We start from the raw sequence: 20,514 nt of genomic DNA, 5'->3' as shown, positions 1-20,514 counted from the left end.
TCTTTAAAAGAAAAGTTTATGATTATTCAAAGTCTGCCCCAAAAGTGGGCTTGCGAAAACATATAAATAGGACTAAGGGAACAGGCTCCACTTAAGTCACGAAAGTACAAATAAGGAAACAAACTATAATGTAAAACATGAAATAAGGTCATGAGACTTCTTAGCCTTGGATCGAACTTGGCACTTAGGATAAGTGTGAAGCAAGTTGTGGCCTCGTTAAAAACCTTCCCTGGAAAACCCATTTGGGACAAAACCAAGAGTAAGGGAAAAAGAGCACACACAAAGAGCTTGGCCTAGCTGCTAGATTCGTCCAAGAGACTTGCTAGGCAAGTTGATCTTCCATGGTAATGATCATCAGGTTGGTGTGGCATTGCTCCGGGATGAGTGGCCACATATCCTCACTTGATGCTTGCTTCTCCTTAACCGGTTCTGCACCCTTTAGTTCATCTTGCTTCAAGCTTGGTTCATCAGCCAGTTTAACCTGTCCAAGATCAGAAGCAAGTATCATGCTCTCATTAAATTTATGTTGAAGTACCTTAGCTCTTTGTCTAGTGATAGCTCCCTTGAATACGGTTGGTACTGGCACTTCTTGGACTGTCTCTGATTTGGTTATGTTGCTGATCATGTCCTGGATATCAGGTTCAGTTAAGTCTGGTTCCGGCTCTGGTTGAATGTCCTCATCACCTGGATAACACTAATTAAAACAAAGGATAGGGTTCTAGATGCATTTAGAAACTTTCAATCATATGTTTCTAACCAGTATAATGCCAAGATTAAGATTTTCAGGTCTGATAATGGTGGAGAGTATACTGGCCATGCATTCAAGAACCATCTAGCTCAACATGGGATACTTCACCAAACGAGTTGCCCTTATACACCTCAACAAAATGGAGTGGCTGAGAGGAAGAACAGACATCTTATGGAAGTGGCTAGATCAATGATGTTCCAGATGAGAGTGCCAAAGAGATTCTGGAGTGATGCTGTGATCACGGCTTGCTACCTAATCAATAGGATTCCAACCAAGATTCTGGAAGATAAAGCTCCTTATGAAGTCCTCAACAACAGCAAGCCAGTCCTAGATCACCTAAGAGTGTTTGGGTGTGTAAGCTATGTTCTTATCCCGGGAGAGATGAGAAACAAGCTGGAAGCAAAGAGTATCAAAGCTATGATGATAGGATACTCAACCACACAGAAGGGATACAAGTGCTTTGTTCCTGAGTCAAGGAGAGTTCTTGTATCAAGAGATGTCAAGTTCTTTGAAGAGAAGAGCTACTATGAAGATAAAGATTGGAAAGAGCTGGAGGATCTTTCACAACCTTCAGATAGAGCTACAAGCTTGAGACAGATACTAGAAGGTCTTGGAATTGGAATGTCCCAGGAGTCGACAGAGAATCAGTCATCTGAAAGACAAGAAGCTGAAGAACAATCTCACCTTGATCATGAGGGAGGGAATGGAATTGAGCCGGATGAGAATCAAGATTTTGCGGATCATCCTGATCAAGGTGGAGCTGAACCAAGTAATGAAGAGCCTAATGAGCTATCAGAACAAGGAGGAGTGGAAGCTACTGAAGTAGAAGCACCAGAACAAGCACTAGCTGAGGTACCATTAAGGAGAAGCACACGGCTGAAGAGAGATGCTTCCAACTGGGTAAACACGAGAGTGTACTACAATGCCCAGGCTGTGGAGCATCCTTCTCAAGCTGTGTGTTCATTTGCTTGTTATCCAAAGGAGCATTGCGCATTCATGATGAGCCTAGATGAAAGTAGTATACCAAGATCATATGAAGAAGCAATGCTACATCAAGACTGGAAGGAATCTGTTGGAGATGAAGCAAATGCCATGATAAAGAATGACACTTGGTTTGAAAGTGAGTTGCCAAAAGGAAAGAAGGCAGTAACCAGCAAGTGGATATTCACCATTAAGTATCTACCTGATGGAACCATTGAGAGAAAGAAGACAAGACTGGTGGCTAGAGGATACACTCAAACATATGGGGAAGACTACATTGATACCTTTGCTCCCGTTGCCAAGCTACATACAATAAGAATTGTATTGTCTCTTGCTGTGAACCTTGAGTGGGAGCTTTGGCAAATGGATGTGAAGAATGCCTTTCTTCAAGGAGAGCTAGAGGATGAAGTGTATATGCATCCACCACCAGGCCTAGAGCATCTGGTGAAACCAGGGAATGTATTGAGACTTAAGAAGGCAATCTATGGGTTAAAGCAATCACCTAGAGCATGGTACAACAAGCTGAGCACTACTCTGAATGGGCGTGGGTTCAAGAAGTCAGAGTTGGATCACACCCTCTTCACCCTCACTACACCTTCAGGTATCATCTGTCTACTTGTATATGATGATGACATTATCATAACAGGTAGTGATAAGGCTGGTATAAAAGCCACAAAGGAGTTTTTGAAATCTGTGTTTGAAATCAAAGACTTAGGGGAAATGAAATACTTCCTTGGAATTGAGTTGTGTAGATCTAAGGAAGGATTGTTCATTTCCCAAAGGAAGTATACACTTGATCTTTTGAAAGATGCAGGTATACAAGGAGACAAGACAGCAAAGATGCCTCTTGAAGATGGATACAAGGTTCCACGTGAGGGGGAGGTTGAAGATAGCAAGGCCTTTCATGATCCAAAGCTGTACAGGAAGCTAGTAGGGAAGCTCATCTACCTTACAATCACACGACCAGACATATGCTTTGCGGTGAACCTAGTGAGCCAACATATGCAAGTCCCAAAGGATCATCACTGGCGCATGGTGGAGAGACTTCTCTTGTATCTGAATGGGACGTCAAGCCTTGGAGTGTGGATGGGATGCAACAAGAGCACTGAAGTGGTGGGATACTGTGATGCAGATTGGGCTGGAGATAGAGCAGACAGGAGATCAACCACCGGCTATTGTACATTCATTGGAGGCAACTTGGTGACTTGGAAGAGTAAGAAGCAGAAGGTGGTGTCTTGTTCAAGCGCTGAAGCTGAGTATAGAGCAATGCTGAAGCTTACCAATGAGTTGGTATGGATCAAAGGAATCTTGAAGCACTTGGAGATAGAGCAGGGAACTCCAATGACTATGCATTGTGATAATCAAGCGGCTATACACATTGCAACCAACTCTGTCTTCCATGAGAGAACCAAGCACATTGAAGTTGATTGTCACAAGGTGAGGCAGATGATTGTCTTGGGAGTGATCTTGCCATGCTACACAAGGAGTGAGGATCAACTTGCGGATGTGTTCACCAAGGCTGCAAGACAAAAGACTATGGAGTCCATTCATACCAGATTGGGGCTCATAGATCTTTCCCCAAGGAGCTGATCCCCTTTGCCATGAGGTCTTCACTCTTTTTCCCTCATCAAGGTTTTGTCCCATTGGGTTTTCCTTGGTGAGGTTTTTAATGAGGAAGATCTCATGGTGGTTCCAAGCTTAACTAAGTTATTAAGTTAAGCTTGAGGGGGAGTGTTGAAATGAGTTGATCAATATGTGAGAAGATGGCTTAGGGAGTTGAGGATGTGAGAATGTGGAGGCAAAGGGAAGGAAGGTTAGGGATCGACCAGGCCGTACAAGAGGCCGTACTGGCCGTACCGTCCGTACTGTCCGGGTCGATCCATAACTCGACCAAGAAGAGAAGTTACCCGGGTAAGAGAGGTAAACGGCCAAAGGGGTTTTACCTTAGAAGATATGACTGTTTGGATGGATAGAGTGACCGCGGCTTATCCTGACAGTCTGGCACAGGCTGTAAAGGCAAAAGGAGTCTCACCCAAAGATGCCTTAAGCGTGTGATAATCCCCATTGGTTTACATTCAAATTAAAGCAACCTTATCCTTGACCTCACATGCTTAGTGCTTCTGAATACCCTAATGTCTCTCTCTATATATTGTAAACTCTGTCTTGATTAATGATTAACACGAGTTCATCATATTCTCTCTCTAGTTCATCATGTTTCTCTTCTACATTTCATAAATCATCTCATCTCACTTTAATCTTTCTCTAAATCTCTCAATACCTGTTCAACTCTCTAAAATCATACTTATGAAGAAGCTATGTTAGACAAGGAATGGAAAGAATCAGTGGGAGCTGAAGCAGGTGCTATGATCAAAAATGATACATGGTATGAGAGTGAGCTGCCTAAGGGAAAGAAGGCTGTATCTAGTAGATGGATCTTCACAATCAAGTATCTTGCAAATGGACAGATTGATAGGAAGAAGACTAGATTGGTTGCAAGAGGATTTACACAGACCTATGGAGAGGATTACATTATGACTTTTGAGAAATGTAAGATAGAATCTGAGTTTATAAGAGAATAAGAGAGAGATTAAGAAAGAGTAAGAGATTATGAGACTAATGGAGAATCATTGTGAAATGTGTAGAGAGATTTAGTGATTAGAACTGTCTAACTTTCATTAATGATCTTGGGTTACAATATATAGCAAGGGGAGCTTAGGGTTTTCGATTACAAAGGATAAGGAAAGCATGTGAAGTCAAAAGGAGGAGGAGCCTATATTTGAATCCGGCCAATGAGCTTCTTCAAGTGTGTGAGGCATCTAGCATCTTCTCATAGATGCTGTTTACTTTCCAGTCCATGCCAGACTGTCAGTCCGCGCCTCAGCTCTTCTTCCTCCGCAGTCTTATCCACTCCAAAGCTTATCCTCCTCTCCACTAAGTTACCTTGGTAACTTAGTTTTACCTTGGTGAGTTTGGTTGATGTCCTATGTACGGATGGTACGGCCTGTACGGCCTTGTACGGATCACTCAACCCAAACTCACCTCTTCTTCCATACTTCATCTCTTCCTCTAATACCTCAACTCCCTTAGCTCCTCTTCTCATATACTTAACTCTGATCAACACTCCCCCTCAAGCTTAGCTTTGTGAAAGCCTAAGCTTGGACAGCTATGAGATCTTCCTCATTAAAAACCTTACCAAGGAAAACCCATTGGGATAAAACCTTGATAAGGGAAAAAGAGTAAAGACCTCACAGCCAAAGGGGATCAGCTCCTTCTCTTCCCAAGATCAATGAGGCCCAACCTGATGTGAATGGACTCCATTGTCTTCTGTCTTGCAGCCTTGGTGAACACATCAGCCAACTGATCTTCACTCCTTGTGTAGCATGGCAAGATGACTCCTAAGATGATCATCTGCCTCACCTTGTGGCAATCCACTTCAATGTGCTTGGTTCTCTCATGGAACACCGAGTTGGAGGCAATGTGGATGGCAGCTTGGTTATCACAGTGCATAGTCATTGGCGTGGCTTGATCAATCTCTAAATGCTTCAAGATGCCCTTGATCCACACTAGCTCGTTGGTCAGCTTCAGCATAGCTCTATACTCAGCTTCTGCACTAGAGCAAGACACCACCTTCTGCTTCTTACTCTTCCAAGTAACCAAGTTGCCTCCAATGAATGTGCAATAGCCTGTGGTTGATCTCCTGTCTGCTCTATCACCAGCCCAATCCGCATCACAGTATCCAACCACTTCAGTGCTCCCATTGCAACCCATCCATACTCCTTGATCAGGTGAGCCATTGAGATACATCAAGATCCTCTCCACCATGCGCCAATGATGCTCCTTAGGCACTTGCATGTGTTGACTCACCTGATTCACAGCAAAGCAAATGTCAGGCCTAGTTATGGTAAGGTAAATCAATTTGCCAACTAGCTTTCTATAGAGTTTAGGATCCTGATAAGGTTTGCTGTCTTCAATCTCCCCCTCTCGTGGGACTTTGTAGCCATCCTCCATAGGCATCCTTGCTGTCTTGCCTCCATAAGCACCTGCACCTTTCAAAAGATCAAGTGTATACTTCCTTTGGGACATGAACAAACCTTCCTTGGATCTACATATCTCAATTCCAAGAAAGTATTTCATTTCTCCCAAGTCTTTAATCTCAAACATGGATTTAAGGAACTCCTTGGTTGCTATGATACCTTCCTTATCACTTCCTGTGATAATGATATCATCAACATACACAAGGAGTGCAATCATACCTGAGGGAGTAGTGAGAGTGAAGAGGGTGTGATCTAGTTCAGACTTCTTGAAGCCTCGGCCATTCAGAGTAGTACTCAGCTTGTTGTACCAAGCTCTTGGTGATTGCTTCAATCCATAGATAGCTTTCTTCAGTCTCAACACATTCCCTCTTTTCACTAAGTGTTCCAAGCCTGGAGGTGGATGCATATACACTTCATCCTCCAGCTCTCCTTGTAGGAGTGCATTCTTCACATCCATTTGCCATAAGCCCCATCCAAGGTTCACAGCCAAGCTTAATACAATCCGGATTGTGTGTAGTTTAGCTACTGGTGCAAAGGTCTCAATGTAATCCTCTCCATAAGTTTGAGTGAAACCTCTTGCAACCAATCTTGACTTCTTCCTCTCAACTGTTCCATCAGCCTTATACTTGATTGTGAAGATCCATCTACTAGTCACAGCCTTCTTCCCTTTTGGTAACTCACTCTCATACCATGTATCATTCTTGATCATAGCCCCTGCCTCAGCTCCAACTGATTCCTTCCATTCCGTATCCATTACTGCCTCTTCATAGCTTCTTGGAATGTAATTCTCATCCAAGTTTACCATAAAAGCACAATGTTCTTCAGGGTATTGAGCAAAAGAGCACACAGCTTGAGAGGGATGCTCCACAGCTTGGGCATTGTAGTACACTCGCGTGTTTACCCAACTGGAAGGATCCTTCCTCAGCCTTGTGCTTCTTCTCAATACAGGTTGTTCTTGTTCTTGAACCGGTTCATCTTGTGTACTTGGTTCTTGAACTCCACTCTGATGTTCTTCATCTTCTTGGCTTTGCTCACCTTGATGATGAGAACCTGAGTTGATCTCTTCTCCTTCTTCACTCAAGCCGACTCCTTCTTGGCCATTTTCTTGAGTTTCAGGTTCACTTCCCCCCTCATGATCAAGGTGAGGTGTTTGTGTAGCTCTAAGCGGTTCATTTGAGCTTCCTCCCTGGCCTCCACCACTCGCAGACTGATCCTGGTTCATCCTGATGCCTAGACCCTCTAGTATAGTCCTTAAGACTCCAGCCTTATCTGATGTGAGATCCTTCAATTCCTCTTGATTCTTCTCCTCATAGTACCCTCTTTCTTCAATGAACTTCACATCTCTAGATACAAGTACTCTTCTAGCTTCTGGATCATAACACTTGTATCCTTTTTGAGTTGTTGAGTAGCCAATGAACATTGCCTTCCTGCTTCTTGCTTCTAACTTGTTTCTCAACTCTCCTGGTACCAGCTGATATGATCATGGACCAGCACAAGGATGGAGATGAAGAGCTCAAAGACAAATCAAGTGAAGAAGAGGATGCCTTAGTCATTCCACCAGGTCCCATCACTCGTGCCAAAGCAAGAAGACTCAAAGAAGCTGTTGGAAGTATACTTATGATCTCATGGAAGCAAGAAGATAGCCTTGATGGACGTTTGATCAATCAAGACACTCTCATCACCATTCAAGCCATTGTTTCAAACTGATCATCATCTAAGCAAGTGCTTGTGTGTGCTCTTTTCCTAACCTTTGGTTTTGTCCCATTGGGTTTTCCAAAGGCAGGTTTTTAATGAGGCCACAAGTTACTTACATAAACCTTAGATGATGTATCATGGTTCCACCTTATGTTATTTTTAAACTATGGTTTTTATTTCATGTTTTAAACTCTTTTCAAATTTGAATAAGTCTTTAGTCTTTGTTGTAGTTCCAAGGGAGCCTGTTCCCTTTAATGATCTCGAGAATGTGGAGCCTGTTCCATACTTCTCTATATAAGCTTGTGTGCGTTCTCTCTTTTGCAATACAATCTTCTTTCTACAAAAATCTATCAGATTTCTTTGTTCTCTCTTTACTTCTCATCAAGTCTTGAGTGAATTCCGTTGGTGTGTCATATCCAACAACTAAGGGTGTCTATTTTGGTGTGTAATATCCAAGCTAGTCATCTAGGAGTATCAAGGAGTCTTTCCGCAACTCTTTGTGTCACCATACGAGCCATCACCTTGATAAACTTGAGTCTCTGATTCGTTTATACAAGGATCTATCCAGTTCAATCCAAAGAAACATCCTAGGATCTCATTAAGTGGTATCAGAGCTACTTTGGATTGGGAAGTTTTCGATTTCTCTTTGGTTTCAAATAAACTCTTCAACTTCTTTGATTACCATTGATAGATCTGTGATCTGTTGTTGTTTCTCGTATCATCTAAGTAGCATATCACCTGATTGCTAATCATCTGTGTTGAATCCTGTTAGAACTAAGTGTTCTTATCATATTTGAAATCAAACTCATCCGATCCGTGTGAAGGAAGTAATCGAATCGCTTGATCTGTTGAATCACTTGCTGAATAATTTGATTTGTGATATTCTTGTGATAGATCTGTTCTTATTTATCTTAAATCTGATTTGCGTAAATCCAAAATTGATAGATCTGATCTAATACGTCCCTAGATTGCTTCTCTGGATAGTATGGGATAGATCCTTGCTAGAACGAATCAAAGACTCAAGCTCTACAAGGTTGTGGATCGATTGGTGACACAAGAGGCTGCGGAAAGGCTCCTTGATACTCCTAAGTGACTAGATCGGATATGACACACCGAGATAGACACTCTTAGGTTGTTGGATACTACACACCAACAAGAACACTCAACAACTCGCGGACAAGCAGTAGAGAGAACAAAGAAAAGGTTTATGATAAAAGATAATTGATTATTGATAAGGGGTTCAAAGTACACTTATATAAGAGAAGTTGGAACAGACTCCAAGCTTCTCGAAAACTATCAAGAGAGTAAAGTCACACGCTCTCTTGAAAATAGAAACAAAAGACAAGTTTGAAAACATGAAATGAAAGACATAATATAACATAAGGTTGATCCGGGATAAGGTTGGTTCGAGATCATCAACTAAGAGATTTGAGAAGCAAATCTATGGCCTCGTTAAAAACCTATCTTTGGAAAACCCATTGGGACAAAACCAAAGATAGGGAAAAAGAGCACACATAGTTTGCTTGCTTAGTTGATGATCAGCTTGATGGTGAAGTAGCTTGAATGGTGATAAGTGTGTCTTGGTTGATCAAGCTTCTACCAAGACATTCCTCTTGCTTCCATGACCTCTTAACCAATCCTCCAATAACTTGCGTGAGCTTCCTTGATCTTGATCGAGTCATAGGTCCTTTAGGCAAGACTAGAACATCTCCATCAGTCGGCTTATCCAGATCCTCATCATCTCCATTAGATAGTTGGTCCATGATCACATCATCCCCTCCCTCTTGAAAAGGATTTGACCTCAAATCTGGCTCATCTGCAACAAAAGGGATCAAGTCAGTAACATTGAAGCTATCACTTATGTCGTACTTACCTTGCAGATCAAGTTTGTAGGCATTGTCATTGATCCTCTTGGTGACTTCAAAAGGGCCATCAATCCTTGGCATTAGCTTAGACTTCCTCTCTTTTGGAAACCTTTCTTTCCTCAAGTGAACCCATACTTGATCTCCAACTTCAAAGATCATCTCACGCCTTCCCTTGTTGGCTTGTTTGGCGTATTGCTTAGTTTTCTCTTCTAGATTGCGCTTAGCTTGCTCATGAATCTGCTGAACCATCTCAGCTTTCTTTTTTCCATCCATACTAACCCTTTCACACTCAGGTAAAGGTATTAGATCCAAAGGTGAGATGGGATTGAACCCATAAACAATTTCAAACGGAGAAAACTTAGAAGCAGAATGCATAGCATGATTGTATGCAAATTCACAATGAGGTAAATAATCTTCCCATGATTTCAAGTTCTTTTTAATGAATGCACGCAGGAGAGTACCTAAGGTTCTATTAACTACTTCAGTTTGCCCATCAGTTTGTGGATGACAAGTAGTAGAAAACAATAGCTTAGTTCCTAGTTTAGACCACAATGTTTTCCAAAAGTAGCTAAGGAATTTAGTATCTCTATCTGAAACTATAGTCCTAGGCATCCCATGCAAACGTACCACTTCTTTAAAGAACAAATTAGCTACATGTAATGCATCATCAGTCTTATTGCAAGCTATGAAATGTGCCATTTTAGAGAATCTATCAACAACCACAAAGATAGAATCCTTTCCAGTCCTAGTTCTAGGCAAACCCATAACAAAGTCCATAGATATATCATTCCAAGGATGAGTAGGAATAGGCAAAGGAGTATACAAACCGTGAGGTTGAACCTTAGACTTTGCAAGCTTGCAAGTTGTGCACCTTCCACAGATTCTCTCCACATCTCTTTTCATATGCGGCCAATAGAAGTGATCCTGCAAAACTTTAAGGGTTTTTGCTATACCAAAATGACCCATCAAGCTTCCTCCATGGGATTCCCTGACAAATAGATCTCTTAAAGAGCAATTAGGCACACATAAACGATTGTCATAGAATAAGAATCCATCATGCCTAAAATAATGTCCTGAAGCATACTTAGCACATGATTTATAAGCTTCTTGAAAGTCAGGATCAGATTCATACATTTCTTTAATCTGCTCAAAGCCTAGCAACTTAGCATCAAGAGTAGTTAAGAGGACATACCTTCGGGATAGTGCATCAGCAACTATATTCTCCTTACCTTGTTTGTATTTGATCACATACGGGAAGGTTTCAATGAATTCTACCCATCTAGCATGTCTCTTGCTGAGCTTACTTTGTCCTTTGAGATACTTGAGAGATTCATGGTCGGTGTGAATGACAAACTCCTTTGGCCAGAGATAATGCTGCCAAGTCTGTAGAGCTCTCACCAAGGCGTAGAGTTCTTTGTCATAAGTGGCGTAGTTGAGAGTAGCTCCACTGAGTTTCTCGCTGAAATAAGCAATAGGTCTTTTATCCTGCATCAACACAGCACCAATTCCAATTCCTGAGGCATCACATTCTATTTCAAATGTTTTAGAAAAATCAGGAAGTATGAGAAGAGGAGATTGAGTAAGCTTCTCTTTAAGGAGTTGGAATGCGGCTTCCTGAGCTTCTCCCCACTTGAATCCTACATCCTTCTTGATTATCTCAGTTAGGGGAGCTGCTAGAGTGCTGAAATCCTTCACAAAGCGCCTATAGAAACCTGCCAGTCCATGAAAACTCCTTACTTCTCCCACTGTAGTTGGACTCGGCCACTCTTGTATTGCTTTGATCTTTTCCTGATCCACTTTTACACCATCTGCACTTACAACAAAACCTAGAAAGACCAAGTTATCTGTGCAAAAAGTGCACTTCTTTAGATTGGCATATAGCTTTTCCTTTCTCAAAACATCCAAAACAGCCCTAAGATGTTCTATATGATCTTCTAAGCATTTGCTGTAAACTAAGATATCATCAAAGTACACAACAACAAAGATGCCTATGAAAGACCTAAGAATATGATTCATCAATCTCATGAATGTACTAGGCGCATTGGTTAATCCAAATGGCATAACTAACCATTCATACAAGCCATGTTTAGTTTTAAATGCAGTTTTCCATTCATCTCCTTCTTTCATCCTAATCTGATGATATCCACTTTTCAAGTCTATCTTAGAAAAGATGCAAGAACCATGCAATTCATCAAGCATATCATCTAATCTAGGAATAGGGTGGCGATACTTCACTGTTATGTTGTTGATTGCTCTACAATCAACACACATGCGCCAGCTCCCATCTTTCTTTGGCACAAGGAGCACTGGAACTGCACAAGGACTCAAACTTTCTCGGATATGACCCTTCTCCATCAGCTCCTCTACTTGTTTCTGCAGTTCTTTGGTTTCAAGTGGATTGGTCCTGTATGCTGGACGGTTGGGCAGTGTAGAACCAGGTACAAAGTCTATTTGGTGCTCAATCCCACGCACTGGAGGCAATCCAATGGGGCTATCTTCTGGAAACACATCTGCATACTCCTGTAAAAGAGAAACTAGTTCACTCGGATGATCCGGTGTGTGATCAGTAATGGTTAGAAGAGTCTCTTTAAACATAAGCAAGATAATAGAATTTTGAGAGTAGAGAATTCTTTTGATATCTCCCTGTTTGGCATAGAGGCTGTGATGCTTGTCATGATCAGGTTTGAGATCAATCTCTTTCGCTTTCTTTTTCTGAAGCTGGATTTGATCTTCATGAACCTCTTTAGGAGACAGAGGCACCAGCACAGTCTTCTTTCCGTTGAATTCAAAAGAATGTTTGTTGGTGAAGCCATCATGATTCACACGTCTATCATACTGCCAGGGTCTTCCAAGGAGTATATGACTGGCTTCCATTGGCAACACATCACACAAGACTTCATCTTCATATCTACCAATGGCTATAGGAACCAGTACTTGAGTAGAAACTTTCATCTCGCCCTCCTCATTGAGCCACTGCAATCTGTAGGGTCTTGGGTGTTTCTGAATTTTCAAACCCAATTTCTTCACCATAGTCTCACTGGCTACATTGACACAACTTCCTCCATCAATAATGAGACTGCACACCTTTCCCTGAACCATACACCTTGTGTAGAATAGATTCTCTCGCTGCTCAAACTCTCCATTCTTGGCTTGCACGTTCAAGAGCCTTCTTGTCACCAACAATCTTCCTTTCACGGGTTCTACTTCACTTTCTTCTTCAGACTCCTCATGATCAGAACCAAACTTCTCTTCCTCTGATTCATACTCTCCATTCTCAAGAAGAATCATAACCTTTTTGTTGGTGCACTCATTAGCATAATGCCCACGCCCTTGACATTTGAAGCACTTAACATCTCTAGTTCTTGAACTAGTAATTTCAGCTTTGCCTTTGTCTTTGCTGTATATGCTGCTCGGCTTAGTCTCTTCTTTCTGCTGAGGCTTGCTATCCTTCAGATAGGATGTTTTCTCTTCTTTAGAGTGGTGGAACTTAGATGATCCATAGCTGCGTGAGTTACCCTTCCTCTTGAGCTGCTGCTCCACTAGAATAGCTTTGTGCAACATCTCTTCTATTTCCACATAGTGTTGCATCTCCACATTGTCTTGTATCTCACGGTTAAGCCCTCCAAGAAACCTTGCCATAGTGGCTTCTCTATCCTCCAAGATACTAGCTCTCAACATCAGCAACTCCATGTCTTGATAGTATTCTTCAACAGTTCGTGTTCCTTGGGTAAGTCTTCGCAGCTTTTGATGTAGGTCGCGGTGATAGTGACTTGGAACAAACCGTTTGCGCATGAGTGACTTCATCTCGTGCCATGAATCAACCGGATTCTCTTGGTTAAGCCGTCTAGTAGTTACAAGTTGATCCCACCAACTCAACGCATAATCATAGAATTCAGTTGCTGCAATCTTGATCCTTTGGGCATTGGAGTAGTGTTGACAATTGAAGACAAGCTCGATCTTCTTTTCCCACTCCAAGTAGGCATCTGGATCCACCTTGCCATGGAAGGGTGGAATCTTAAGCTTAAGTCCTGAAAGCTTGTCTTTGCGTGACCCCCTTCCATCATGTTCACGCCTTGATCTTCCTCTGCTCAGTTCAGAAGATGAACTACTGCGCTCCGTTGGGTTGTGCTCAGTTCTATTGCGCGAGTAGTAGTTGTCGGTTTCTTGTGAACCCGCATGCTCTTGCCGTACTGGAGTAGGCCGGTTTCTTCTAGACTCATTGCTATGTCCCTGGCCAGTAGCTTGCCTCAACTCTTGTCTCATCTCCTCACGTAATTCCTTCATGCTAGCCTTGAGCATATCAGCCATAGTAGAGATCATGGTCTGATTCATTTGTTCGGTCATTTGATCTCTCAGCATCTTGTTCTTCCTTACTAGCTCGGCTTCTTCTTCTGATTCTTTCCCCATTGGTACCTAGAATCAATAACAACACTCAACCAGTAAATAGTTCCAATAAACTGATCGTAATCAGTAGATGATCAAGAGATTTTAAACTGAAAATAACTGGCGGTAAAAGAAAACTTGATTATCAAGCAAAGAAGGATTCAAATCGACAACTTGAAAATCACAATAGAAACGCGATCAAGGTAGGTTTGTTAATCAGATTTCGACGACACACAAGTAGATCTAGTTGTTATAGGTGATTTAAAACAGATCACACGATCAATTAGATTCAAACAAAAGATCAAATCTAGAATATGAATCGATAACAATCGGATCTAAAAACGCGAAACCTAGATCTATCAATCTCAAACTTTTAACAATTAGATCGACACAAAATGATTAGATCACACACTCAAACGACCACGGATCACAGATCAATCAATGGATATTGCGAAACAAAGAACAGATCAGTTGAAACAAAGCGGATCGATCTAAAAACTGATCAAGAAGATGAACAGGTTAAATCGAAACAAAAGAGAAACGAGTACTTCCCTAACCAGAGATGCTCTGATACCACATAATACGTCCCTAGATTGCTTCTCTGGATAGTATGGGATAGATCCTTGCTAGAACGAATCAAAGACTCAAGCTCTACAAGGTTGTGGATCGATTGGTGACACAAGAGGCTGCGGAAAGGCTCCTTGATACTCCTAAGTGACTAGATCGGATATGACACACCGAGATAGACACTCTTAGGTTGTTGGATACTACACACCAACAAGAACACTCAACAACTCGCGGACAAGCAGTAGAGAGAACAAAGAAAAGGTTTATGATAAAAGATAATTGATTATTGATAAGGGGTTCAAAGTACACTTATATAAGAGAAGTTGGAACAGACTCCAAGCTTCTCGAAAACTATCAAGAGAGTAAAGTCACACGCTCTCTTGAAAATAGAAACAAAAGACAAGTTTGAAAACATGAAATGAAAGACATAATATAACATAAGGTTGATCCGAGATAAGGTTGGTTCGAGATCATCAACTAAGAGATTTGAGAAGCAAATCTATGGCCTCGTTAAAAACCTATCTTTGGAAAACCCATTGGGACAAAACCAAAGATAGGGAAAAAGAGCACACATAGTTTGCTTGCTTAGTTGATGATCAGCTTGATGGTGAAGTAGCTTGAATGGTGATAAGTGTGTCTTGGTTGATCAAGCTTCTACCAAGACATTCCTCTTGCTTCCATGACCTCTTAACCAATCCTCCAATAACTTGCGTGAGCTTCCTTGATCTTGATCGAGTCATAGGTCCTTTAGGCAAGACTAGAACATCTCCATCAGTCGGCTTATCCAGATCCTCATCATCTCCATTAGATAGTTGGTCCATGATCACATCATGATCTTAGTCTTGTCGATTTGAATTCTCTAAACCGTGATCTACAAGTTTTCTATTTTTTTGAATCTTTTGAAAGTTGTTTCCGCGTCGACTAATTGTTCTAAATTGATTCTTGTGAACATCTTACTTGTTTGAGTGTTTTCTGAATCAGGTACCATGGTGAATGAGTCGGAAGAGGAAGCAGAACTCGTGAGACAGAACAGGTTATTGAGAGATCAGATGACTGAGCAATTAAACCGAACGATGATCACTACCGTTGCTGATATGATCAAGAGCAGTATGAAGGAACTTCGCGATGAAATAAGGCAAGAGATAAGGCAAGCTACTGGCCAAGGTCATAGCAATGAGTCTAGACGAGAAAGACGTGATGAAACCCCACGAGAGCATGCTGAATCACAAGAAACAGACCACTACTATGAGCGTAACCGAGCCACGCGCAGCAGTTCCTCTTCTAGAGATAGTAGAAGGAGACATAGGAGAGATCATGATGAAAGGAGAACTTACAGAGATGATCTTGCTGGTTTAAAGCTGAAGATACCTCCTTTCCATGGCAAAGTTGATCCGGATGCTTACTTGGAATGGGAAAAGAAGATGGAGTTGGTGTTTAACTGTAAGCACTACACCAATGCCCAAAGAATTCAGATAGCAGCAACCGAGTTTCATGACTATGTGTTGAGTTGGTGGGATCAGCTTGTGACTTCCAGGAGACTTAACCAAGAGTATCCCGTTGAAACATGGCACGAGATGAAGGCTCTCATGCGTAAAAGATTTGTGCCAAATCACTACCATCGCGACTTGCACCAGAAGTTAAGAAGACTTACCCAAGGATCTCGGTCTGTTGAAGAATACTATCAAGACATGGAGTTGTTGATGCTGAGAGCTCGTGTTTCTGAAGATAAAGAAGCTACTATGGCTAGGTTCTTAGGAGGTCTCAACCGAGAGATACAAGATAACGTTGAGATGCAGCACTATGTGGAGTTAGAGGAGATGCTTCACAAAGCTATACTAGTGGAGCAACAAGTTAAAAGGAAGGGCCATTCTCACTCTCGTTACAACACCAGACTTCAGGGAACTAAAGAAGAAAAGTCTGGCTATCAAAAGGAAAGCAAACCGCAACTGAAAGAAGAATCAAAGACAAATCCCATTTACAGTAAGGATAAAGGAAAAGCTGAGGTTTCAAGTGCAAGAGCTAGAGATGTTAAGTGCTTTAAGTGTCAGGGTAGAGGCCATTATGCAAATGAGTGCACCAATAAAAGAATCATGATTCTTCTTGAGAATGGAGAGTATGAATCTGAGGATGAGCTTTCAGAGTCTGAGTATAAGGCGCTTACTGAAGAAGAATATGAAGAAGAACCCGTGAGAGGAAGGCTATTGGTGGCTAGAAGAACTTTGAGTTTGCAAAGTAAAGCTGAAGAGCAAGAACAGAGAGAGAATCTATTCTACACTCGGTGCCTTGTGCAAGGAAAGGTCTGTAGTCTTATCATTGATGGAGGAAGTTGTGTGAATGTAGCTAGTGAAACTATGGTAAAGAAGCTTGGCCTCCAAGTACAGAAACATCCAAAACCCTACCGGCTTCAATGGTTGAATGAAGAAGGAGAAATGAGGGTTTCTAGTCAAGTTTCGGTTCCCATTGCAATTGGAAGGTATGAGGATGAGGTTCTCTGTGATGTACTGCCTATGGAAGCTGGACATATCCTTCTTGGTCGGCCATGGCAATCAGATAGACGAGTGATACATGATGGCTACACCAACAAGCACACGTTTGAGTTCAAAGGGAAGAAGACTGTGCTGGTTCCTCTAACACCAAAGGAGGTTCACCAAGATCAACTGCAGCTACAAAAGAAGAAAGAAATAGACCTCAAACCTGATTCAAAGAAGCAGCATAGTTTCTATGCCAACTCGGGTGATATCAAAAGAACTCTCAATGCTCATCAATCCATTCTTTTACTTATCTTTAAAGAGTCTCATTTGAATGTTACTGACCCAACACCGGTATATCCGAGTGAAATTGAGTATCTTTTACAGGAATATAGAGATGTGTTTCCAGAAGAAACTCCTCAAGGACTTCCACCTCTTAGAGGGATTGAGCATCAGATTGATTTTGTCCCTGGTTCTACACTTCCAAATAGGCCAGCTTATAGGACTAATCCCGTGGAGACTAAAGAACTGCAAAAACAAGTTGAGGAATTGATGGCAAAGGGGCATATCCGTGAAAGCATGAGCCCATGTGCAGTACCAGTACTTCTTGTGCCTAAGAAGGATGGAAGCTGGCACATGTGTGTTGATTGTAGAGCCATCAACAATATCACTGTAAAGTATCGCCATCCTATTCCTAGATTAGATGATATGCTTGATGAATTGCATGGTTCTTGCATATTTTCTAAGATTGATTTGAAAAGTGGATACCATCAGATTAGGATGAAGGAAGGAGATGAATGGAAAACTGCATTCAAAACTAAACATGGTTTATATGAGTGGTTAGTAATGCCATTTGGATTAACCAATGCACCTAGTACATTCATGAGATTAATGAATCATGTTCTTAGATCATTCATTGGCAAATTTGTTGTGGTATACTTCGATGACATCCTGGTATACAGCAAGAGCTTTAATGATCATATAGGACATCTTAAAGCTGTTCTTGATGCGCTTAGAAAGGAATCTCTTTTTGCTAACCTTAAGAAGTGTACTTTTGGAACGGATAACTTGGTCTTTCTAGGATTTGTAGTAAGTGCAGATGGAGTTAAGGTGGATCAGGAAAAAATCAAAGCAATCAAGGAATGGCCGATTCCTGCTACTGTGAGTGAAGTAAGAAGCTTTCATGGGTTGGCTGGCTTCTACAGGCGCTTTGTCAAGGATTTTAGCACCATTGCAGCTCCACTGACCGAGATAATCAAGAAAGATGTGGGATTCAAATGGGGAGAGCCACAGGAAACTGCTTTCCAAAGCCTTAAAGAGAAGCTCACTCATTCTCCTCTCCTTGTTTTACCTGATTTTAATAAAACTTTCGAGATAGAATGTGATGCTTCTGGTATAGGTGTGGGTGCTGTGTTGATGCAGGAGAAAAGACCTATTGCATACTTCAGTGAGAAGCTTGGAGGAGCTACTCTCAACTATGCAACTTATGACAAAGAGCTATATGCTTTAGTAAGGGCTTTGCAGACTTGGCAGCATTATCTATGGCCCAAGGAATTTGTCATACACACAGACCACGAGTCCCTCAAGTATCTAAAAGGACAGAACAAGCTCAGTAAGAGACACGCAAGGTGGGTTGAGTTCATAGAAACTTTCCCTTATGTGATCAAGTACAAACAAGGTAAAGAGAATATAGTGGCTGATGCACTATCTAGAAGGTATGTTCTCTTAAACACTCTTGATGTCAAACTGTTGGGTTTTGAGCAGATTAAAGGTATGTATGAAACTGATCCTGATTTTAAAGATGCTTACAAGTCTTGTGAGAAATTTGCTGCTGGACATTACTTTAGGCAGGATGGATTTCTTTTCTATGATAATAGACTTTGTGTGCCTAATTGTTCTTTGAGAGATTTATTTGTTAGGGAATCTCATGGAGGAAGCCTCATGGGACATTTTGGTGTTGCAAAAACTCTCAAGACCTTGCAGGATCACTTCTACTGGCCGCGGATGAAAAGAGATGTGGAAAGACTTTGTGAAAGGTGTGCAACTTGTAAACAAGCTAAGTCCAAAGTCCAAAACCATGGTTTGTATACTCCTTTACCCATCCCTTATCATCCTTGGAATGATATCTCTATGGACTTCATTGTTGGATTGCCTAGAACTCGTACTGGTAAAGATTCAATCTTTGTGGTAGTTGATAGATTTTCTAAGATGGCACACTTTATTGCTTGTCATAAAACTGATGATGCATTGCATGTAGCTAACTTATTCTTTAAGGAGATTGTGCGCTTACATGGCATGCCTAAGACTATTGTATCTGATAGAGATACTAAGTTTCTAAGCTACTTTTGGAAAACTCTTTGGTCTAAACTAGGCACTAAGCTATTGTTTTCTACTACTTGTCATCCACAAACTGATGGTCAGACTGAAGTAGTTAATAGAACTCTTGGTACACTCTTGCGTGCAATTATAAAAAAAAACTTGAAATCATGGGAAGATTGTTTGCCTCATTGTGAATTTGCATATAATCATGCTGTGCATTCTGCTACTAAGTTTTCTCCATTTGAAATTGTTTATGGGTTCAATCCCATCTCTCCTTTGGATCTAATACCTTTACCTGAGTGTGAAAGAGTTAGTCTTGATGGCAAGAAGAAGGCAGAGAAGGTACAACAGCTTCATGAACAAGCAAGGCGCAACATAGAAGAGAAGACTAAGCAATATGTCAAACAAGCAAACAAGGGAAGGCGTGAAAGAGTCTTTGAAGTGGGTGATCAAGTCTGGATTCACCTAAGGAAAGAAAGATTTCCTAATGAGAGGAAATCCAAGCTCATGCCAAGAATTGATGGACCATTTGAGATCATAAAGAAAATCGGCAACAATGCTTACAAGCTGGATCTCCAAGGAAGGTATGATGTGAGCAATAGTTTTAATATCACTGACTTGATTCCTTATTTTGCAGATGAGTCAGATTTGAGGACAAATCCTTTTCAAGAAGGAGGGGATGATATGATCATGGACCAGCACAAGGATGGAGATGAAGAGCTCAAAGACAAATCAAGTGAAGAAGAGGATGCCTTAGTCATTCCACCAGGTCCCATCACTCGTGCCAAAGCAAGAAGACTCAAAGAAGCTGTTGGAAGTATACTTATGATCTCATGGAAGCAAGAAGATAGCCTTGATGGACGTTTGATCAATCAAGACACTCTCATCACCATTCAAGCCATTGTTTCAAACTGATCATCATCTAAGCAAGTGCTTGTGTGTGCTCTTTTCCTAACCTTTGGTTTTGTCCCATTGGGTTTTCCAAAGGCAGGTTTTTAATGAGGCCACAAGTTACTTACATAAACCTTAGATGATGTATCATGGTTCCACCTTATGTTATTTTTAAACTATGGTTTTTATTTCATGTTTTAAACTCTTTTCAAATTTGAATAAGTCTTTAGTCTTTGTTGTAGTTCCAAGGGAGCCTGTTCCCTTTAATGATCTCGAGAATGTGGAGCCTGTTCCATACTTCTCTATATAAGCTTGTGTGCGTTCTCTCTTTTGCAATACAATCTTCTTTCTACAAAAATCTATCAGATTTCTTTGTTCTCTCTTTACTTCTCATCAAGTCTTGAGTGAATTCCGTTGGTGTGTCATATCCAACAACTAAGGGTGTCTATTTTGGTGTGTAATATCCAAGCTAGTCATCTAGGAGTATCAAGGAGTCTTTCCGCAACTCTTTGTGTCACCATACGAGCCATCACCTTGATAAACTTGAGTCTCTGATTCGTTTA

The 20,514-nt window shown here is 41.3% G+C and overlaps 1 protein-coding gene and 1 pseudogene across 1 annotated transcript; one reads left to right on the top strand and one right to left on the bottom strand.

Moving 5' to 3' along the window:
• Window positions 1–322: 322 nt before the first annotated feature.
• Window positions 323–14,376, bottom strand: LOC117131494. The gene is made up of 6 exons (XM_033283606.1): window positions 11,691–14,376; window positions 10,041–11,612; window positions 9,332–9,680; window positions 9,210–9,274; window positions 536–694; window positions 323–481 (listed from the first exon to the last, which is right to left on the bottom strand). The coding sequence occupies exons 1-6, from the start codon at window positions 13,728–13,730 to the stop codon at window positions 323–325; spliced, it is 4,344 nt and encodes a 1,447-aa protein (XP_033139497.1). The 5' UTR covers window positions 13,731–14,376.
• A 693-nt stretch (window positions 14,377–15,069) lies between these two features.
• On the top strand, window positions 15,070–19,879 carry LOC117131496 (annotated as a pseudogene).
• Window positions 19,880–20,514: the final 635 nt, after the last annotated feature.

Source organism: Brassica rapa, unplaced genomic scaffold, assembly GCF_000309985.2.
Source record: "Brassica rapa cultivar Chiifu-401-42 unplaced genomic scaffold, CAAS_Brap_v3.01 Scaffold0991, whole genome shotgun sequence".
NCBI classification, from domain to species: Eukaryota; Viridiplantae; Streptophyta; class Magnoliopsida; order Brassicales; family Brassicaceae; genus Brassica; species Brassica rapa.
Note: the sequence above shows the minus strand (reverse complement) of the source record. Positions and strands in the feature narration are given on the sequence as shown.

Excerpts from the sequence above, each read along its gene's own strand:
- LOC117131494 (XM_033283606.1), bottom strand. The coding sequence starts at position 13,730 with ATGGGGAAAGAATCAGAAGAAGAAGCCGAGCTAGTAAGGAAGAACAAG. Across the intron at positions 695-9,209 it reads ATGTGATCATGGACCAACTA|TGTTATCCAGGTGATGAGGA; the intron begins TCTAATGGAGAT and ends TGTTTTAATTAG. Across the intron at positions 482-535 it reads TCACTAGACAAAGAGCTAAG|GTTAAACTGGCTGATGAACC; the intron begins GTACTTCAACAT and ends GATCTTGGACAG.